General features: G+C 22.6%; 12 protein-coding genes across 12 annotated transcripts; 8 read left to right on the plus strand and 4 right to left on the minus strand.

Moving 5' to 3' along the window:
• Positions 1-40: 40 nt before the first annotated feature.
• AAJ76_2400028038 (hypothetical protein) lies at positions 41-307 on the minus strand (the record flags this gene model as incomplete). The annotated part of the gene is made up of 1 exon (XM_024474754.1): positions 41-307. One exon carries the CDS (start codon positions 305-307, stop codon positions 41-43), a length of 267 nt encoding a protein of 88 aa, XP_024331071.1.
• A 2,210-nt stretch (positions 308-2,517) lies between these two features.
• Positions 2,518-3,624, plus strand: AAJ76_2400030249 (transcription factor; the record flags this gene model as incomplete). Its single annotated transcript, XM_024474755.1, has 1 exon — positions 2,518-3,624. The coding sequence occupies one exon, from the start codon at positions 2,518-2,520 to the stop codon at positions 3,622-3,624; it is 1,107 nt and encodes a 368-aa protein (XP_024331072.1).
• A 152-nt stretch (positions 3,625-3,776) lies between these two features.
• On the plus strand, positions 3,777-4,106 carry AAJ76_2400031508 (transcription elongation factor spt4; the record flags this gene model as incomplete). Its single annotated transcript, XM_024474756.1, has 1 exon — positions 3,777-4,106. The coding sequence occupies one exon, from the start codon at positions 3,777-3,779 to the stop codon at positions 4,104-4,106; it is 330 nt and encodes a 109-aa protein (XP_024331073.1).
• Positions 4,107-4,437: 331 nt separating this feature from the next.
• Positions 4,438-4,833, plus strand: AAJ76_2400032169 (hypothetical protein; the record flags this gene model as incomplete). The annotated part of the gene is made up of 1 exon (XM_024474757.1): positions 4,438-4,833. The coding sequence occupies one exon, from the start codon at positions 4,438-4,440 to the stop codon at positions 4,831-4,833; it is 396 nt and encodes a 131-aa protein (XP_024331074.1).
• Positions 4,834-5,696: 863 nt separating this feature from the next.
• On the plus strand, positions 5,697-6,200 carry AAJ76_2400033428 (hypothetical protein; the record flags this gene model as incomplete). The annotated part of the gene is made up of 1 exon (XM_024474758.1): positions 5,697-6,200. One exon carries the CDS (start codon positions 5,697-5,699, stop codon positions 6,198-6,200), a length of 504 nt encoding a protein of 167 aa, XP_024331075.1.
• Positions 6,201-7,069: 869 nt separating this feature from the next.
• On the plus strand, positions 7,070-7,687 carry AAJ76_2400034801 (adp-ribosylation factor gtpase-activating protein agd8; the record flags this gene model as incomplete). Its single annotated transcript, XM_024474759.1, has 1 exon — positions 7,070-7,687. The coding sequence occupies one exon, from the start codon at positions 7,070-7,072 to the stop codon at positions 7,685-7,687; it is 618 nt and encodes a 205-aa protein (XP_024331076.1).
• A 127-nt stretch (positions 7,688-7,814) lies between these two features.
• Positions 7,815-8,198, plus strand: AAJ76_2400035546 (40s ribosomal protein s15a; the record flags this gene model as incomplete). Its single annotated transcript, XM_024474760.1, has 1 exon — positions 7,815-8,198. The coding sequence occupies one exon, from the start codon at positions 7,815-7,817 to the stop codon at positions 8,196-8,198; it is 384 nt and encodes a 127-aa protein (XP_024331077.1).
• Positions 8,199-8,347: 149 nt separating this feature from the next.
• AAJ76_2400036079 (structure-specific recognition protein 1) lies at positions 8,348-9,601 on the plus strand (the record flags this gene model as incomplete). Its single annotated transcript, XM_024474761.1, has 1 exon — positions 8,348-9,601. The coding sequence occupies one exon, from the start codon at positions 8,348-8,350 to the stop codon at positions 9,599-9,601; it is 1,254 nt and encodes a 417-aa protein (XP_024331078.1).
• A 2,346-nt stretch (positions 9,602-11,947) lies between these two features.
• Positions 11,948-12,106, minus strand: AAJ76_2400039837 (hypothetical protein; the record flags this gene model as incomplete). The annotated part of the gene is made up of 1 exon (XM_024474763.1): positions 11,948-12,106. One exon carries the CDS (start codon positions 12,104-12,106, stop codon positions 11,948-11,950), a length of 159 nt encoding a protein of 52 aa, XP_024331079.1.
• Positions 12,107-12,369: 263 nt separating this feature from the next.
• AAJ76_2400040394 (hypothetical protein) lies at positions 12,370-12,663 on the minus strand (the record flags this gene model as incomplete). Its single annotated transcript, XM_024474764.1, has 1 exon — positions 12,370-12,663. The coding sequence occupies one exon, from the start codon at positions 12,661-12,663 to the stop codon at positions 12,370-12,372; it is 294 nt and encodes a 97-aa protein (XP_024331080.1).
• A 2,739-nt stretch (positions 12,664-15,402) lies between these two features.
• Positions 15,403-15,954, plus strand: AAJ76_2400043134 (hypothetical protein; the record flags this gene model as incomplete). Its single annotated transcript, XM_024474765.1, has 1 exon — positions 15,403-15,954. The coding sequence occupies one exon, from the start codon at positions 15,403-15,405 to the stop codon at positions 15,952-15,954; it is 552 nt and encodes a 183-aa protein (XP_024331081.1).
• Positions 15,955-19,498: 3,544 nt separating this feature from the next.
• AAJ76_2400047355 (hypothetical protein) lies at positions 19,499-19,624 on the minus strand (the record flags this gene model as incomplete). The annotated part of the gene is made up of 1 exon (XM_024474766.1): positions 19,499-19,624. One exon carries the CDS (start codon positions 19,622-19,624, stop codon positions 19,499-19,501), a length of 126 nt encoding a protein of 41 aa, XP_024331082.1.
• Positions 19,625-22,281: the final 2,657 nt, after the last annotated feature.

Here is a 22,281-nt window from a genome sequence, read left to right on the forward strand (position 1 = left end):
TTTTTTATTAACATTTTAAAAACTCTAGCAGTTATTTTATTTACATGCTTTTTAAATATCTATATTTCAGTAAATTTATTATTTCTGTTTTTAATAGTCTTTGTTGCTGTTTATTATCTTTAAATTTATCGTAGTAAGATTTTAGGTTTTTATTACGAAGATTGTAATCTTCTTTACATTTATATGTATTAAAGTGTAATAAATTTGTATTGTTTTTACTGGTAAGAATCTTACTCTTAGCATGCGTAGTTGTTAGATGACAGGCAAAGTAAAAAAATATCTTGTAACATTTTAGGGAATAAAACATTAATAAATTTTTAAGATTATTTAATTTATCAAAAATTAATGTATAAAAAATGATAAATATTTAAAAAAAATAAAATAAAAATTTAAAAAACTTTTTTTATTCAATTTTTGAATTTTAAAAAACAAAAAATTCTAAGAACCAATTAATTAGCATTTCTAACGGGCTTTTGTGTACCATTTGTTATAAAAATTTTTTTAGCATTTAACTGTTCTTTTGTGTACCATTTGTTTTATAAAATTTATAAATAATTATATTTTTTAGCATTTTTACTGTGCTACAGTGTACCATTTATTATATAAAATTTATAAATAAAAATTTTTCTGTAAAATGTGAATGTAAAAAACAAGTAAAATATCTATAGCTATATATTCTTATTAAACATTTTTTTTAAATTAAATAAATGATAAATAAAACTATGTTACACTATGAGAATAAATATTATTATTTTAAAACTTAAATCATTTTTAGTTAAATTAAATATCAATGTCGCGATGGATTCAACAAAGGTAAATATTTAATTAATTTACTCTTCGTAATTTAAGCCTACAATTTTTTAAAGTTCTTGTATGTTAGTTTCTAAAGGTAAAAAATTAAAGATCATAAAATAAATTTTTTTTTGGCACTATCATCAAATTTAAAATTTTAGTTGTAGTTAAAAAGTCTAAGTTCAACATGAAAATTATTAAAAAAAGATTGGTGTTTAATTGAATTTCTTATATAATAACAAATATGTGAATTAGTAATTCGTTGCTTTTTTATATTATATTGCTTTTAAATAACTGTTTGTTTTTAAGAGAATGTTATTGTTATTATTCTCATTTTTTTTTGAAAACTTTAATTTTAGTTCTCAACTTTTTTTTTGATAACTTTAATTTTAGTTCTCAACTTTTTTACAATTTCTGTGTTAGTCAGTTATAATTGCAACTATTTCGTCTTAAGGCAAGATTTTTAAAATATTTTGACATACTAAAAAAAATTATTACTGCTTTATATTAAATATACAATTTTTTATTTACTTATAAATAAACAATGAATGTACTTAATATCAAAATATTAAGCATAACATAGCAATAATTGATGTTCATTACAAATAAACCAGCAGATTAAATTAAAAACAATTTAAACAAATTTTATAAAGTTGTTTATAGTTTAATACATGTACCATTACGCGAATATTAATTTTTGAAGTTTTCTTTAATTTATTTTTCTATTATCTTACACATATTTACATATTTTTTTATTTTAAAAAATAAATACAAATCAATATTATTTTTTATATTTAATATTGTCACACATCAAGCCATTGACTGATATTTTACAATTAAATGATTGTAAAAACTCCGCCCAGGTTATTGTTTCTATTTACAACCAAGAAGCTTTCTTACTGGTATAAAATATTCGTTTTAATGACTAGCTTTACAACAAATCAATTTACATCTTCTTTTAACAACTGCATGTTATCATCTAGATATGGCACAAGTTATCATTGCCTTTTTTATAAAACGTAAAATTTATTAATATAAATATTAATTTTTAAGTTTATGTAACAAAATTATAAATCATTTATTCTTATATAAAGATCTTTTTTGACTAGTATTTCTATATATATAAAGTTACAAGACTTAACTACTTTTTAATGCTTATTGTACATTAAATTTTTTTGTCTTGTTTATTGAATTTAAGGTTATTTCTGTGTGAAATTTTTTACTAAATTTTAAAAAACGTAACAAAACATTATCTTATCTTTTTGTATTTTAAATGACATTAGTAAGCTTTGTAGAAGACAATCACGATAGTAACTTTAAGCGGTAATTTTAAACACACAATTATTGTACAATCTATAAAAATAAAGAGTAAAAATATTTCTCAATATTTCTATGCTACCTTGTAAATTTTATATTTAATATATAAACTTATTCTTCTTATAAATTAGTAGAACATTAAATTCTCCTGTAAATTATATAGCATTAAATTTTATATTTAAAATATAAACTTATTCTTCTTATAAATTAGTAGAACAATGATTGTTTAAATACATTTTTACTACACAAATTTTAATATATATTTTAACAGTTAACTACTAATACAAATAAAATCAAAATAAATTATTTACTTATTCTACTACAAATAAGAAATATATTAATTTACCTTTTTTAACATTATTTAGAATAGTTTACTAATTTTTATTTTTAAATTTTTTACCCCTCCTTATGCAAGATTTAGACACTTCGCTTTTAGAGCATCAGATGAAATACTGTGGACAGATACTTCAGAAATTAAAACGTAATCAAAATGCCTTTCCTTTTCTTGAACCTGTTGATCCCATTAAATATGGTATTCCTGACTACCCTTTAAAAATTAAGTATCCTATGGATCTTTCTACTGTAAAAAAGAAGTTAGACAGTAAGGTGTATAATACTCCTGAGATGTTTGATTCTGATATAAAATTAATGTTTAATAACTGTTATACATACAATCATCCTTCTTCTGATGTTTATCTTCTTGGTAAGAAGCTTGAAGAATACTATGACGAGTTATTTGCACTACTTCCCATGGAAATTTCTAAAAAGAGAAAGAGGCCTGAAATGTCTTTAGAAAGATCTAAACAAGTAAAACGTACTATAAGAAGTGGTGATACAATGAAAATAGATGATTATGAGTTCTGTATAGAAGTATTAAATGAAATATTAAAATCTAAATATAAAGGGTTTGTATGGCCTTTTTTAGAACCAGTGGATGAAAATTTACTACCACAATATTACGAGATAATAAAAAATCCTATGGATTTAAAAAGTATAAAAGATAAATTAGATCTTAAATCTTATAAAGGGGTAGATGAGTTTAGTAATGATTTAAGATTAATAACAGAAAACTGTCATAAATTTAATGATCAAGGATCAGATGTTTACAGATGTGGAACAGAGTTAAATGAACTAGTAAATTCTTTATTAGCGAATTATGAACCAAAAGATCTAAAAGGAAGGATATTAGAATTAAAAAAGAAGATAGTACAGTATACTAAAGAAGTTAAAGCATTAGAAAGTAAGTTAAGAGATAAAAATGATGGATCACCTGTTACAGTAAAAAATTATAGTTTAAATGAAAGGATTGAACTTGGTAACAGAATATTAAATCTTAATAAAATACAAACTGATACAGTAGCTAAGATTATACAGAAATATAGTGCAGGAGAATATGTAGAGAATAATGAAATAGAAGTAGATTTAAGAATTCTTCCTGATAATGTATATGAAGAGATTGATATGTATATATCTAATATTGAAATAGGATTAGAAGAGAATAATGAGGGGGTATAAAAAATAAAGGTATTTTATGTTTAAAAATATAATTTTATAAAATTAATTTGTGTTTAAAAAAACAATAATAAACCAATATCTTACACGCCATCTTTAATTATACTTCTAGTAATTTTTATATCTATATCACACTTTTTATTTTTCTACCCCAAATGTCCATCTTTCCTGCATACATTCCTTCTAAAGCACGCGCATGTAAATTTTGTTCACACATCGCATCACAATCAAATTTCAAATCTAAAGGATGTCAAAACTGTGTATCAATAAATAAAAAATCTAAATTTACATCTGGTAAGTTTAAAGGTCTTATTGGCCTTGTAGATCCAGAAAACAGTTGGGTTGCTAAATGGCAGAGGATATCTAAATGTAAACCAGGTTTGTATGCAATGACAGTTGAAGGGGATGTGGATGAAGAAACAGTTATTGAATATGAGAAATCTGGTGAAGTGTACATTGATAGAAATGAATCATTTAAATTGTAATAAATTATAAAACTATTAACTAATTACAGTTACTTATTATTTATTCCTTTTCTATTTAACGTATTTACATAATTTTTTTAATTACCTTTCTTTATACAATTTTTTTTAATTATCTTTCTTTATAAAATCTTTTTTAAAACCTTTCTTTTATTCAATCTTTCTTTTACCACACTCTTTTTTTAAATACCTTTCTTTTATTCAATCTTTCTTTTACCGCACTTCTTTACCGCACTCCTTTACTACACTTCTCTACCACACTCCTTTACCACACTCCTTTACCACACTCCTTTACCACACTCCTTTAAGTAGTTTTTAAAAACTAACCCCTTTTATGGATCCTATACTTCTAGATGATGTGAATGATGTCCTTAAACGCGAAAAATTATTTAAAAAACATGCACTTAAACACCTTCAGTCACTCACTTTTTCTAAACCAGATATTTCTTACAAATCTGAATTGTTAAGAACACAAAAAGAATTAGATGATTTAGAGAAAGAATATGTAGATGTAGACAACAATAAGAAAATTCAAAAGAATGAGAAGAAAATACAAAAAGAAATAAAGAAAATAGATGAAGAATCAGAAGAAATAGAATATGAACCAGAATTGAGTAGAAAAGAAAGGAGAGCGAAAAATAAAAAGAAGTATCCTTCATTTTTAACTAAAGGTAAAAAGAAACGAGAGATGAAATCGAGGAAGAAAGCAAGAAGGCGAAGGCGTAATTAAATTACATTTTAAAAATTTAAAGTTAATACTTTTTTATAAATTAACAAAACTAGTGTAATTGATTTAAATTTTTAGTAGAAAAAAAATTTACATTTAGTTCTACTTATATGTTTATTATAGTTCTATTATGTTAATTAAATCTAGTTCTATATTATTAACTACATCTATTTCATTATATTAACTACACCTATTTCATTATATTAATTAAATCTATTCTATTATGTTAATTACATCTATTTCATTATATTAATTAAATCTTGTTATATATTATTAACTACATCTAGTTCTATAATATTAACATCGGCTATAAGAAAGTAGTAATTTGCTTTCATGCTTATTATTTTCTGTTTGATAATATACTTTAAAAAGTACAATAAGTAATTTATACTACAATTTTCAAATTTGGTCTTATACACAGCAAAAATGTTATTAATATTTTGATTTAAAGTTTTTGTACCGTAGAAGCTTTCTTAGATGATAATAAATCTATAATTTTTGCATAAAAAATGTCAAATATCTCAACAATAAATTTATAACTTAACATAGTATATTTAAGTTAATATCTTATATATTTAATTAATATATATTAAATCTATAATTTTTGCATACACAAATGTCAAATATCTCAACAATAAATTTATAACTTAACATAGTATATTTAAGTTAATATCTTATATATCTAATTAATATATATTAAATCTATAATTTTTGCATACACAAATGTCAAATATCTCAACAATAAATTTATAACTTAAAATAGTATATTTAAGTTAGTATCTTATATATTTAATTAATATATAATTATCCAATAATATATGAAACTCCTTTATATTAAAACATAATAATAATTAATTTCTACATTTATGGATCATAAACTTAAATCTTTTATTTACACAAGTATACCTGATTATTATGTAGTAGAGAGAATATATAGCTTTGTTGTTAAAGCAAGGCTGTCTTTATGTATTTTATTTAATGCTAAATATATTTATGATAAATACACTACAAGACAAAATATTTATGATTATCCTTCTACTGAACATTACAGTACATCCACTAATTATAAATGTAATGTAGAATACGATAGATATTTATTGTTTATCTGTTCTACTATTATTTCTTCTAAAATATATTTGGATTGTTCTTTTACAAATGATTCATGGACAGAGATATGTCACTTTCCTGTTCTCTACATTAATAAAGTGGAATATAAAATTCTTAAAGAATTGGATTATAATGTATTTATGCCATATGAAAATTTAGAAATGCTTTATAGAGAATATGGGGAAAAATTAGAACTACACAATGAAGAAAAAAGGAAAAAGAGAACACTGCGAAGATTTCTTAATTTATTTATTTGTATGTAATTTATAATTGATTATTTAATAAAAGTTATATATTAATATTTTATAAATAGAAAGAAATGTTTATATGTAAACAAAATGTATAAAATATTTTAAAGCTTAAAATTTATTTATAAAGACATTCTTAGATTTAAAAGAAATGTTTAGTTATAAAATATTCTTGTATTAAGCATTAATGTGTTAAATTTATTGTTTTTATTTCTTGTAATAAAAATAAATGAAATTTTTAACAATTTAATCAATTATTTTTTATAAGAATATTTTATTTACAAAAAAGATTTTATATAATTTATTTAAATTTTCTTTTTATAAGAATTTTATTTACAATAATGTAACACTTTACTTAAATTTTCTTATAAAAATATTTTATCTAGAATAGTGATCTTTAGCATTCCAATTAAATTTTTATAAGAATATTTTAGCAAAATAGTGATCTTTAACACTTTAATTATATTTATTTTTTTATCTAAAATAATGATCTTTAATATTTCAATTATTTTTTTATCTAAAATAATGTAACATTCCAATTATATTTATTTTTTTATCTAAAATAATGTAACATTTCAATTATATTTATTTTTTTATCTAAAATAATGTAACATTTCAATTATATTTATTTTTTTATCTAAAATAATGATCTTTAATATTTCAATTATATTTTTATCTAAAAAAATGATCTTTACACTTTAATTTAATTATATTTTTTCATTTAAAATAATTCTAAAGATACAAATCAAAAAGAATTTTTTATTAAATTCTTTATTTTTTTACACACTTCATTTAATTAAATATCATTTTACTCTACAATTAAAAATATTTTTTTAATTTGCTATCCCTTTTGAAATTTAATGTTTTTTTAATTTAACCCTTCAATGAATGAAGACACTATTCTAGAAAAGTCTGTAGTAAACAAATTCTTTAAAAATATTAAACAAAGGTCATTAAATAATATCTGTACAGATTGTAGTAAATGTTCTCCTATATGGGTATCTTTAACCTACTCATTTTTTATATGTTCAGATTGTGCTGTTAGACACAGACAAATGGGTGTAAAAAAGAGTGTAGTGAAATCTACACTTCTTGACAAGTGGAAAGTTGGGGAATTAAGACGTGTATGGGTAGGAGGAAATAAAAATAAACATAAGCTTAGTGATAATAGAGATATTTTTGTAAAATACAAAGATGCTGATTTTCTAGTTGAAGAATTAGATGTGCTGGTAGAAGAAAGCATAGATAAAGATAAATATGATTTTTTAAATATTGAGGAATTAAAAAATAATATTGTTATAGGAGAAATTAAGGAGGAGCCTCTTCCTAAATTTGGTGATGAGTGTGAGCAAGTTACTAAAAAAACAGAAAGTAGTAAAAAGATGGAGAGTAGAAAAACAGAAAATGTATGTATTATTAGAAAGAAAAATATACCAATTTTAAGTAAAAATAAAAAATTTGTGATTGAAGATGAAAGCAGGCTTGGATTTATAACTAAATAAATGGTATTAAAAATTATTAGATATTTATTGATATATTATAAAAAACAATATAAGTAAAATTTATTGTTTGTAACGTTTATCTTCATTATTTTTTTTAACATTATTTTTTTTTAAAATTTTTACCCCAATGAAGCAGCTTTCAAATTTATGTAAGGCAATTAATAACGCATCACGAGCCGGTAAAAGACAGTTACTGTTACACGAAAGTAATAATATTACAAGAAATTTTTTGAAACAGATGCTAAAACACGGATACATCACTAAATACTCTTATGTAGATGATAAGAGAAAAGGAAAAACAATTATTTGGTTAAATGGACGGCTTAATAAATGTGGTGCAATATGTCCTAACTACAAGGTAGAAACTGAGCATATTGAAAATTATAGATCTCGCCTTCTACCAGCTAGACAGTTTGGACATGTTCTTTTTACTACTGAAAAAGGAATGCTTGATCATAACGAGTGTATAAGTAGTAATGTTGGAGGAAGTATTTTGGGATTTTTTTATTAAATTAAAAAGTTATTTATAAATCATAATTTATCAATACATTTTTATTCTTTTGTTTTGTTAAATTACTTAATTCTACTGTTAACATTTTTATAATAGATGTTAATATTTATCACATTTTTTACATTTTTAAAAATTTTAATTTTTACCCCATGGAAGTTTTAACAATCGAAAACTGTCTTTTAAAAAATGACAGGGTAGATATTAAACTAGCTGAAGGTGGTATAGCTATAAAACACCAATCAGGTGAAATTCTTACAATTGAAAAATCTAATATACGAGATATAGAAATGTTTAGAGGATCATTGGGTGTGAACTTAAGAATTTATGAGAACATTCCATACTTTATCAATGGTATTCCCGATAACTTCATTGATTCAATTATTAAGATTTGTAACGATGCGTACAAAATTAATTTGTATATGCGAGAACTCGAAATCACTAACGTAGGACGAGGAGACTTAACAGTGAACGGTAAAGGATTTATAGAGTTTTCTAATGAAAAAACGATTTTTGAAATTCCTATAAAAGATATTGACTGTATTGCTGATATTAGAAATGAATTGTCAGTTAAATTGGATAATGTAGAAATAAGATTTGTAACTACAAAGGAAACTATTAATGAAATTAAAGATGCTTGTAATAGTAATATTGAAGATGATCTTGTCACTTTTGAAGCAATTACTATGGTCTATCCAAGGGGTAAAAATAACTTTATGTTGTATAAAGACTATTTTAGGATAATTGGATACAGCTATGATCATAAAATATACTATAAAAATGTAAAGGATATATTTTTTTTAGAAAAAAATTATATCTCTGATCAAGACAAGTACATAGCGCTGTCCCTTGAAACACCCATAAGACAAGGTCTTACAAAATATTATTTGATAGTTTTATCTTTTGGAAATGAAGAAGTAGATGTAGACATAAATGATTCGAGACTTGAAAAGCGTTATAACGGGTTGTTAAGTGATGTTTTTATTGATATTTTTGAACATCTTGTCGAGGTAGATGCAATCACTTCTAAGTTTATAACATCGGATAAACGTAGAGGATTAAAATGTACTTATAAAGCGTATGAAGGGCAGATTTATCCTCTGGATGGCTGTCTTATATTTTTACCTAGATCTATAAAAATCAATATAAAAGATATTTTTAGTGTAGAATTTAGTAGAATTAATGTTAGTTCTTTACAGGCTAAAACATTTGATATGACTATTAGTGCTGAAACAAATTATACTTTTAATGGGTTGTATAAAGAAGATTTTGGTATTCTTGAAAAATATTTTAATGAGAATAATGTAACAATAAGAAGTGAAGTGTTTGATGAGGTGATAAGTTCTGAAGAAAGTGAGGGATATGCAAGTGATGATGATTTTATAGCTTCTGATGAAGAATATTAATAAATTTATTTGAATTGAAGTGAGTTTATATTTTATGAAAAAAATTAAGAAATTTTATTTAAAATTTATTATGTTTTTGTGTGCTACAAATACTTATATAGGAATTTTTATTTATAAATTTTTAAATATAAAATAGTTTGAGGCTTTTGAGTTCAATTTATCTAAAATTCCATAAATTGTTATATTATATGATCAAAACAATTTAAAATAGTGGAAAGTTTCTGTATAAGTTATTTGTTAAAAAAATGCAAAATGAAAAAAAATTAATTAAAATTTTAATTCTAGAAAAAAATACTTTGTTTGAAATATTAAAGTAATATTTTAAGTGTAAAACAAAAATGTAAAAAAGATGTTTTTACAAGCATTGCTTTTTTAAAAAATATTGTTCATATGATTATATTGAAGGTTTTTAGTTAAATATACAAAAATACAATTTTTTGTTTATTACTATAACTATTACTAAGGTAAGATGTTGTACAAATTCTCATAAATTACTTTTTAAAGAAAAATATTATTTTGAAATATTTTTAAAATAAGGAACGATAGATAAACGGCAAAAAACAAAAGCGAAAAAAAGCAAATAAAAAAAAAGTACCATAAAGGATACTTAGTTTTGCAGTATGTGTATTTGGAATTGTGGAAAATCATAATTTAACACAAAATTGTTATATAATTTGTATCTAAAAAAAATATTTTTAAAAAAGAACTAATATTATATTCTAATTGTTTTTAAAAAAAATCTGAACTTATATATTATTTGAAAGATCATCTTACTGTAAATTTTAGTAAATTTAAATACTCAAAAACTTGCATACATACTATTATTATTGAAGGAAATTATAACTATTAAACAGAAATACTTTTAAAATTTGTACGAGAATTCTTTTTTTTAATATTTGGTGCGTTTTATTTATTAGAAATCATTAAAAGAAATTTTTTTAAATTAAATTCTTTATTTAAAAAGAAAGAATATAATTTATTTATTGATTAATTTTTTTTAAAAGAAAAGTCGGTTCGTCAGATTATTATAACGTTCTTAGTAACAAAATTTCAGATTACCTATACAAAACAGCATTAATGTTTTTTTGTATTCTTAGTTAAACTCTTTCTACACTTTGTTTAAATTGAATATTGGGGGTAGCTTAATACGAAGCTTTTACTCCTGAGAAGGTTTGATTTACCCCGTAAGGATACTTACTTGGCTGACAACTGATAGAATATGCTCTACCAGACCAGAAGGTCACTAATTTGATGTTGGATGTGCGATATGAGTCTAATGACCGTGATGGACTCTCACTATCCCATGCGAAATATGCTAAAGCTTCAATAGCTTGCTGCGCTCTTCCCAGGCGGGTCTTCAGATGTAATTTCTTACTATAGGTCTACGAATACAACCTACAAATGCTTTTCATAGCTATGCTAATTGTGTGCTAACTTAATAATGATGTGACTTTTGCATCATTAAGACGTTTACAACTTTGGTCAATGCCTACGATACAACTTTACAGGCAAATATTTTTGAAAATTGTTGTGTCAACACCAATTTAATATACTTAACTAATTCACAGTGCTAAAATTTGAGCCCATACCCTACAATCATCAGAATAACATCGCTACAATGTACTAACAACGCCATTTAGAGTCTTTACAAGCTCAGACTTAATCATAAAATTTTGTCATATAAAAAAATAACATAATTTTTTATAATCTTTTATTGCTTAAAATACGCTTTGGTACAAAAATGAATAAGAATATAAAAATTATTATTATTAAAAATTAAATAAACAGATTTGATCTTTGAAAAAATGTTGTTAAAAAATAACATTAAAATTTAAATTAATCATATCTATTTGCTAATATAGTTATAATGTCGAAGAATAGAAATATTAAAATTTAACTTTCAATTAAATTTTTAGTAATATTAACTCTTTTCTGAAATCTAGTTAAAATTCGTAAAAATAAATTAATTTTTACTTACTAATGGTAAAATAGCTGTTGATAAGAAAATACAAAGTATATTTTATTCTTTTTATAAAAAATTGATCAATATAATGTTTAAAAATTTGAATTATGATAAGAAAAACAATATCAATTTTCTTTTAAAAAAAGTATAATTTTACAAAATTGCATCATATTAAATTCACAGATAAACGAACCTTCTTTCGATATTTGCTAACACCTAATATTATGTTATTATATCTATTTTATTGTTGAATAATAAAAACACTGTTCTAAAGATGGTCATATTAAATAAATTTTATGTCGTTTTTATTTTTGTGTTATCCTTTATTTAAAGGAGTTTTACAACAATGCAAATGTAAAACGTTTTATTTTATACAAAAAACATTAATATTTTTTCAATTTACCCTCAATATACAAACTCAATATACAAAAAAACCAAAAAATGCTTTGTGTTCTCAAGTCTGTAACAGATGCTTTATTAGTTTTTTTGCCATTTTTTAAGTCTTGGTTAAAAAACCCGATGTAATGTGTTAAGATAAACATAAGTTTATTTAATAATTATTATTTATATAACAGACATGTCAAAGCCATCAACCTAATACTGCTGATTGACATGTCTACATCTTTACTGTCCTACATAATGTATTACAGCCATTTAAAGTATTTAAAATCAATAGTTTTATTAAAAAAATTCTTTTTTTGTGATTTTGGTGAGTAAAAATAAAAATTTATAGTTGAATAAATTAAACAAAGTGACATGTTGTAAATTATGTCGAAAAACCAAAAAAAGTTAAATTTATTTAACCTTATAGTATTTCTAATTCCCTGGCATCATCAAAATTTCTGTTTTCTTTATCTCTGCGGCTTATATTCTTTGAAAAAAGTAGCTTATAATTTAGGTAGATTAATTCACAGCAAAAACCGATCATCCAAATTATTAAAAAAATTTTAGCTGCTTTTAAATAATCAAATGACTTTGCGTTCGCAACTTCATCTAAAGAATTTTTAATGTTTGTTGTTAGATTATTTGTATCTGTAGTATTAGATAAATGTTCAATATTTTCTGTGACTAAATTGGTAATTGGTCTGGTAAGTGACATCTTAAGGGTTAATTATAGTTTTATATGTTAAAATTTTTTAATAACTTTAATGAATTTTAACTTATTAAGTAAATGAAAAAAAATTAAGACAGTTTACAAAAATTTGACTAAAACAATATTAAATTTACAAACATAGTGGCTAATACAATGTTAAAAACTTAAAATAAATTCTAGTAGATAGCATTAAAGCGCTAAAGAAATTTGGTACAGATTAAGTCTTAAAATACATGTAAATGAAGTAAATGTTATTTGTCTGAATTTTTACACTAAATGACAATGTACTGATTATCGTTGCGTTATTAAAAGATGATAAAAACGTTAATTTTTTAAATTTAAGTCCTATCAGAATTAAAAATGCAACGTAATAAACAAAATATCTAAGCTCAAAAAGACCATCGACAGCCATAAAACAGTAAGTTTAGATCAAAATTGCCAGAAAAATTATAATTAGATAAGTATTAAATAAATTTTTGCTATTAACTACTATTTTTGATTTAATAATATATGAGATGATATGTTGCAATAAAAATAAACTTTCTCTAGTATCAAATCATTTTTAAATGTATTTTGTTAATGTATTATCCGGTACGTGATGGCATAGGATGGTGTAGTAGCGATATTTCATAAACAGTATAGAACTTATATTGGATTAGACAACAAAAATACAGGTTTATGTACAATCCAAAGTACTTTAAATGACACTGGAAAGCCTGACCATAGAAAGCCGTAGAGGATGCTTAACTTCTATAGAAAACATCAAATAAATGAAGGTGAAATGCAGAGAGAGCAAAAGCTATTTGAGAAGCTAGTCGTTATTGAACCCCAAGAAAACTTTTAAAATACTCAAATAAATTATTTATAGTTAATGCATTAAACAAGTAATCTAGGATTAATCAGTAAGTATAGTCGAAAAAATAATTTTAAGGACACGTGTTGTGTCAAGTTTAATTGAGTCTTTTGATGAGAACGGAAAGGTTTTTTGGGCATTTTTAATTTTTTTTTTTAAATCTTTTTAATACATAAAAATTTGTATATATTAATCTTCTTTTGTATGTTTATTTCTTAAGACGTTAAGTATTATATCTGTTGTGTTTTGACCATAAAAAATATCATTATTTTTTTATACATATTAATTGTAATTAATAACCTCAATTTTTATGGTTATATTAACCAAATAGAACTAACCGTAAAACTGGCGAGCATTTTGACGCGAAAGAAAAAATTAAATGTACTAAATATATTAATAATTGAAAATGATCAAAAAGCGACTTCATTTCCTTAATGTTATTTGCAACTAATGTTTTTCCTTTTTTGTTAGAATCCTTTCTACCATAATAATTAATAATTTGCTTAAATATGGTAAATTTATTGTTTTTATACAAATTACTGTATTTTTGTATGAACTAAATGTAACGAGAAATAAATGCATATAAAAACTATAAAATTTTTTAGAAAAAGTATAATGGTTGTCTTTATAAAAATTGTATAAGAAATAATATTGAGTATTTAGATATAATTTTTTTTATATTTTAAATAATTATTATTTAATCGCAAAAGAATGCGATAACATTCATAAAAATCTTTAAAATGCAATTATGAAAAAGTTAATATTAGCAAGCATAACAAGTATCATTTGAAAAAAAAGCTGAGTTAAATACAAATGAGAAAATCTAACAATTGTTTTTTTCCAGAATTTAAGTAAAAATATAACTGATTTATTATAATTATATAGAACATGCAAGTAATTTATTTTCTTAATTTAAAATTTACATTTCGTTAGTAAATTTTTACGTAAAAATTAATGTATTAAGTTATAAAATTTAAGTTAGCTCATAACCCTTTTCTTCATTATAATTTAAAAATAACCTCAAATTTCTATAATTAAATTTAAAAATAAATCAACTTTTAGTATTATAAAAAATTCTTAAGTTATAACTGAAAATAACCTTTTATTTTTGTAAATTGAAACATAATGCTAGTCACGTACGAGTAAAATTTTCCTGCAAAAAAATATATAAATCTAAGCAAAATTAGGCATCTAAGCATGGTCACTTTTTAAGCATTCTGCGCAGCAATAAATTTTAAAAACAATTAATGATACATTCCAATTAAATTTTATCTATAACCTTACTTTTGCTAAAGGTTTAGAGATGTGACCAGCTGTAATGTTTAATATATTTGGTATAATATTACAATTTTTTTTACTTAAATTATCTATCAAGTATTAAATAATTATGTATATTTAATATATAAAAAGGAAGAAGAAACACATAATTAAATTTATAAAAAAACAACTATCTGTTAAACTGTTTGCAATTGTTTATAAACAGAATTTATGGTGTTAATAATGATTTTAAAAATTGTTGTATGTAAATTTCATAAACATTTCTTAGTTTTTAATAATAATTTTGTTTGATAAATTAAAAATGTATAAAATTATAATTTTATTGAATAAAATTCATTGCTGTGTAAATTTAAAAAGCTGTTTCATTTCAACAAACCTTTGTAGGTTCTTTAATTTATACACAAATCGTATATTACTATATATTAATAAACTAAATCATTATTTACTTATTCAAAAAATACTTTTAACATTTTGAAAACATTAATGAAATTAATAAATTTTTGTCAAATACATCTACTAAATTAACAATATTTAATTTATTTTTTGATAAAAATCCTTTTAATTAAATCCTTATGTTGATTTTTAGTTTTTTTGCAACAATAAAGAATACAATAATGACTTGTCTCTGCAGGAAAGAAAAGAAAGATATCTTAGAAATTTTTGTTGGAAGTGAAATAAGTAGAATTATAAACCACAAGCTAAAATTATGTAAAGATTTATCTATTAACAATAGTATAGACAAAGATAATACAAAGGATGTGCAGTGTTTTAGTTACACAAATGAAGAGACCAAAAAAAATAAGGATGCAGAAAATTCTTATTGTTTATATTTTAAAGATAAAACAATTTATATTGATATAACAGATCTATGTAAAGAAAAAAAAAAATTATTTTTTTTTACTATTGATATTCTTGATAAGAATGGAAGATCTTTTACAGTAGATGTATGTCCCTTTTATTACGATTTTATAAAAAAAGAATGGATTTGTAAGGGATTTTGTAATAAAAAAAAATTAAATTATAATCCCAAATGTTCAAATAAAGATACTTCGTCATCCACAAAAAAAAGTCGACGCGTTTTGCGTATCGTATTTTATGGATGTTTAACAATATGTATTTTATATCTTTTTTATCTTTATTTCATTCAGTTTGTCATCAATTACTAAAATAAATAACATTGACTTTTAAATTTGATATAAGATCTTTTAGACTTTCTAAAATAATTAAAATACTTAAAAATCAACAGAAACAAGAATTATTAAATTTGTAATAATCTTATTTATTCTGTGGCGTTATATATTTAAAATCCCAATTTTACAATTGCAGGAAAATGGTTTGAAATGAACAGATTTGTAGGCTATATATCATTTCACAAAAAATTAATTTAGATCGATTATCCAATATGAAAAATAAAGTTAATGAACAGGTTTTATTTTATGTAAGTAAAAATCATAACCCTTTTTATTTTATAAAATATTACTGTGTCATACCATCTCTATTAAAATATAACAATATTACAAATTATAAGATCATTGAAATTGTATATAAGAATATATTTTCTTAGTAATTAATATAAAAAAATGTCTCAAGTTTTTTTGTTTTAAGGTAATTATCATTTATTTAAAATTATTCAATAATGTTAATGTTATATTTACAAACTTACACGTTATTATTCTACATTAAATAAAAATATCAAAAAAAATCTAGCTAAATTAGTTATTATTATCTTTAAGTTATTGTGTAAAATCAAATTACAGCACACATTGTTTTGCTAATTTTACTTCGGACATTAATTTTTTGCTTAATGCAACTATACTATAAATCTAATTAAAATTAATAAACAAAGTATTGGGTTTGTTTTAAATACAATTCTAAAAAGCAAAATTGTTTTTGTTAGAATAAAACATGGGTTTATTTAATAATTATTATTTATATAACAGACATTTTAAAGCCATCAACCCAATACTGCTGATTGACATGTCTATGTCTTTATTGTCCTACATTTTTAGTAACTAAAAAGTGTTTTTTTGCCGAAATTTTTTTATTTAAATTAAAATTTTAGGATTTAGAAAAAAATGTATACACCGTGTCGCGGCGATATCGTGTGATTTTTAAGAAAGATTAATTGACTTGTTGCTATAAATTGGTTTTATAGGAATTTTTAATTAAAAATATCCCTAAATACTTTTTAGTTGAATAAAAGATGTCTACTTGCTCCTGGGGATATCAATAATACTTGTAATAATTAAAACAATCACCTTATTGCCTCTGATTGATTAACTACTGCGGGAGATGACAGCATAATACCAAAGACATAATTCTGTCGAATTTTATATGCTAGTTTGTTATGAATTGTAAAAAAATTTTTATTATTTCAAAATTTAATGATGAACTTAAGTGCTTGAAAAATATGAATTTTGCTTGCCTTTTAAAATTTTTAGAACAAGAAACAAAAGTCAAAATGAAGGAGATGTATAATTTTTATCTAAATTTATGCTTGTTTTTTGATAAATTATTTTATATAAATATAAATTGTTGCAATAAGCACATATAAAGAAGGACTTACCAGTATTCTTTTAATGTTTAGCAAAAGTTTTAATTTTCTTATTGGTGCATTTCGAAACATTAAATGTAGATAGTTTTTGTTAAATAAAAAATTGCGTATGAATCAAAATCTAGCAATATAATTATTTAATAGGCTTGTTTGATTAAAACTAATTTTAATATGTTTTTAAATGCATTAGTCAAAATTTTCTTTTGGACAAAAAAGATTTAGAAAGCACTAAATTTTTTTTTAGCATCAATATCTAATAGAGATATAAATTTTTGCTAGCCTAAGCCTTTTCTATCATATTTATGTGCACTTTGTTTTGTTATTAGCTACAAAATTTTTGAAACAATCAACGCTTCTATTAATATAACCATAATTGCTTAAGTAGGTGTAATTTTTCTACACATTAGTTTGAGGAAATTTTATTTCTTAAAATACTTATTTATAAAAGATGCTAATGTTTCTAATTTTCTACTAATTAATGTAATAACAAATATTATTCTTTTGGCATTCAAAACACCACCACTAAAACTTCTACTCCTTCTATAGGGACCAGGATGACATTTTATTTAGTCAAATTCAGTTTATCGATTACAACAATGATATTTGAACCACCCAATTGAAAGTTTCCCGAAATCCTACACCCTACTTGTTTTAAAATCTTTGGCATTGTATTTATACTAATACCCGCAACTGAACTTATAATTCCTGCTTTAATATACAAAGCAATTTATAATTTTAGTAAATTTTGTCCAACTTAATACTAAAGCACAAAAAAGTTGTTTATATTTAATAAAATTTTTTTCTACATTTTCTTCTTAAGGACATAATAACATTTTATTTGTTTTTATAATATTTTAATTTATATAAACAAACACTATGTGATACTTTTTGATATCTGGTCTTTTATTTAAACAAATTTCGCAGCTACCTTTTTCATTTTTATTTTTGAATTAAAAAATTTTTAACGGCGAGAAATGCATATTTTATTGTATCCTGCATCAAAATTTTTAAATGTAAATATGTTTTAATTACAAAATTTTAAAAAATCATAGGGATTTTGATCAAATTACTATTTCTGTTGTGTATAGCTGTTTAATTTAATCGAACAAAGTACGTTATATATAGACAACGTCCAAAGGTTTTGTAAGAAAAATGTACGACTGTTGTTAATGTTATCTATGGACTATTAATTTTACAAATATTCTTCATGTATAAAGTTTGTTAAGATTATCATTACTAAGCAAAGCCTGTATTCTAGTTTAATAAGTTATATGTGCCCATCAAAAAGAGTTTAATTATTATTGACTAGTTTATATTTAAAACTTATTTTTGAGCATATTTCATATGCTTAATACAAATTATATTTACTTATTTGTATTTTATATGTCAAATTAACTGTCGTATCTAATCTTTAAAAAGGTTGTAAATGCAATCATTGAAAGTTTGTAAACAGTTTTATGAAATTAAATAGAGTCACTTTTTAGTTGTTCTTTTAAATATAATAAATCAAATTTTTGATTTATGAAAAAATGATAAAAAATTAAAAGCATATTTAAGTAAAAATCAATTTTTTTGTTTAATCAAGAATCCGTATATTTGCATCAGTCAAATTAAAATACGACTTATTTTTTTGATAGATCGGCGCTTAGTTCTATTCCTTCATCATACAATTTTTTTATTTTTTTTTTTATAATCTCTGACAATTCATCAAATATAGATTTTTTTAACGACTCGGAATATTTAACCTTTTTAAATTGTAGTTTTTTAGTTGACAAAGTTAAATATATAAGATTTTTTTTAGTAGGATCAAACAGCTGCTTATAAGCTTAAGTACAACTTGTATCTTGTATAATTTTAATTGCATTTTTGAAAATTCTAAATATCATCAAGAAGGCATATCGTAAGTATCATGTTTATTGTCGCTATACAAATAGATTATTTCAAAACATTCAAAAGTCAGATATTGCACAAATAACCCATGTTGTGTTTTACTAAGTAAAATCTTTTTAGGCTTTATTAATTTGCAATCATTAGTATAATCATTAAACATCGGACTATCAGATTCACCTTCTTCTACCAAATTTTTAAGATTGTTATAATTATTAAATACATGTTTTTTTTTTGCAGTAGTTTGCTTTAACTTAAAAGATGCATCATCACGAATTTAAAGTAAAAAAATTATTAGTATAGTTGTAGATATTATTGTATTGTTGCAACTGTGTTAAATTATTATTTATTTCAACTGTGTAAAAAGTCAAATAAAAAAAGCCAAAAAGATTCATGGGGATATTTGACTTAAAATTTGAAAAGTATAAAATTTAATATGTTTTTAATTGTAATTTATTTTAGATCATATAAAATGGTACTATATACTACAAAGTGTAAAAATTTATATCCAGTTGCAAAAAAATTAAATAAAAATGATTAATTAAACATTGATTTAATTTTACGAATTTATTTTGCAGAACATATACAAATCTTTTACAATGTTTAATGTAAAGACAAATCTTGTTTAAATTATTCGACTCAGAATATCTTATTTAGATAATATTTCAGAATAACTTCTTAAAATGTCACAAATAAAGCACTTTTTATAAAAAAAATTTAAAAATGTAGTTGTATAATAAAGCAAAATAAAAGCATATAAATTATACAGAAAAGTCAAAGTTATTTGAATTTTCGCTATAAAAGACAGTGGCAGTAAAGTTATTAGTCAAGCTAAATGATGCAAAAAAATTCTTATCAAAATCCTTAAAAATGATATATAAATTAAAGGTGGTGGTTTTACTTTAAATATACGAATTCTTGCTATGTAATAAACTAAATAGGATTATAAAATCTATTATACTTTATATCTCTATATTTAAAAAAACATATCATTTAATTTGCGAATATTATCAAATTTAAGCATAAGGTTGAGACACCGGCAAATAATTTGATTCCAAAAAAAGCTTATTATTTAAAAAAAATTCTTTGTCTTACATTTGATTTAAATCACGTTAGTAAGAAAAATAATTAAATTAATATTGAACAAATAAAATTATATAATTTAGAGTTTACGAAATCTAAAGCTGCTTACTTTATGATATTTTTTGTTTTATATTGAAATTTTTCATTAGTTTAAATGGTTTTTCGTGACTACTTTATACAAGATAAAAATTTATGTTTTTTTCTTATAAATGTAAAAATTACACATCCAAATATTATTTGTTTCAGATGCTTATGTCTTTTTTTTATAATATCAACAATTTGGTTTAAGCTATATTAATTTCTACTTTAAATAAATCAACCTGATACGCTAAACAAAATTACTTTAAATTTGCATTAAATTTCTATCGCTTAATAGCATTAAAATGTTCGGCGGTAAAATTTTGTGATAAATGAGTATTTCTTTTATTTTTTTTAAATTTATAAATTTTTGTAAAATCTTAAGAACCAATAATCTTTACTAATATGTCTATTCTGTCGTTATTGAGTTTACACACAATTTAAATAAAATTAGCTATAAAATATATAAAATTTGACGTAGGCATTTTTGTACTCATGGAATAAATAATTCTTTATACGTGAGAACCATTAAAAAAATAAAACCTATGTTATTACAAAAATATTATAATAAAACAAAAAACTTAAAAGCAAATGTGACAAAAAGGCTATTTTAATTATTTTTAAATAATTTATTAAATGTTAAAAAGGGAGTTTTGGAGTAGAGAGTTTTTATCAAAAAAAAATAAAAAAGGAACAATAAAAATTTTACTTTAATTTCCAATATTACGCAAAATGTTTAAAAAATATTGAAAATCTTATTCTTTTCTCGTGAATAGTAATATCTAAATGAAAATTCAATCAAATATTCTTAAAAAAGTCTTTTTGTGGTATCATGATGTACGCGCAATTGTTTTTTAGCATGATTCCACATGTATTTAAGATTTTGAGTACGCGTATTCGGATCAGTAGGATCTACAAAATTAAGGGAATGATTTACTTCTTCATATATATTATTGTAGGACAAATTTTGGTGGGCTCACCACATATCAGAAATTATTCTTGGTCCATTTCTAAATTTTTGTGATATTATCCTCATTAGGATATTCCTGCTTACATCAGGAACAGGTATCAAAAAACACCTTCTTGAATTTCGTTCAATGCCAAAGAAAATAAAAATAAAATTATTAATACGGCCTGCCTCGATTACTTTTTCTTTTATAAAACAGAGGTTCGTCAATTTCTACGTCTATTGGGTGACAATAATCATTAATACCTCCAATGGTGTCATTAAAATCTACACAATGAATCGTTATACTATCACGAAACAATTCACACCATTTCGATGTAGTATCTTCTCATATCTTTGCTTCAGTACCAATATAGCTTTAAAAATAGCCTTTAGCCAATAATACATCAATAGGAAAACAGTTTCAAAAGACAAACTTAAATTTTCAAAGTATGTTTCCCAACAAACTTGAATTCTCAAAGTATGTTTACCAACAAACAGAGCGCGTATTTTTACAACCACTATCTTTACATGGCCAAACTGTATCCCGACTTTGCTTTTATTTTAAATAAGCCTCATGTGCCGACTACAACTGCATATTTGAATATTTTTGATCAGCTTTGACAGCTTTAAAGCTGCAAGTTTCCTCAAAACAACCAGATTATCCTGATTAAACAATAAAAATATTTTTCTAAAATTAAATTTTATATTTTATGCGTCATTCTAATTGTATAAAAAATCAAAAATACTTGTTTATGCTGGTTTCCTTGGCATAATGCCTAAAAAAATAAAATTTTGACAAAACTCTCTATTCCAAAATACCCATTAGCTTTTTTTCCATCATTAAAATAGAAATAAATAGTAAATAATTTTTTATTAAATATGCAGATTTAAAATATTTTTTATGTTCTAAGTGCCATAACCATCAGATTGTACTTTGTTACT

The sequence above is a fragment of the Vairimorpha ceranae genome (genome assembly GCF_000988165.1).
Source record: "Vairimorpha ceranae strain PA08 1199 chromosome Unknown NODE_24, whole genome shotgun sequence".
Classification (NCBI taxonomy): domain Eukaryota; kingdom Fungi; phylum Microsporidia; family Nosematidae; genus Vairimorpha; species Vairimorpha ceranae.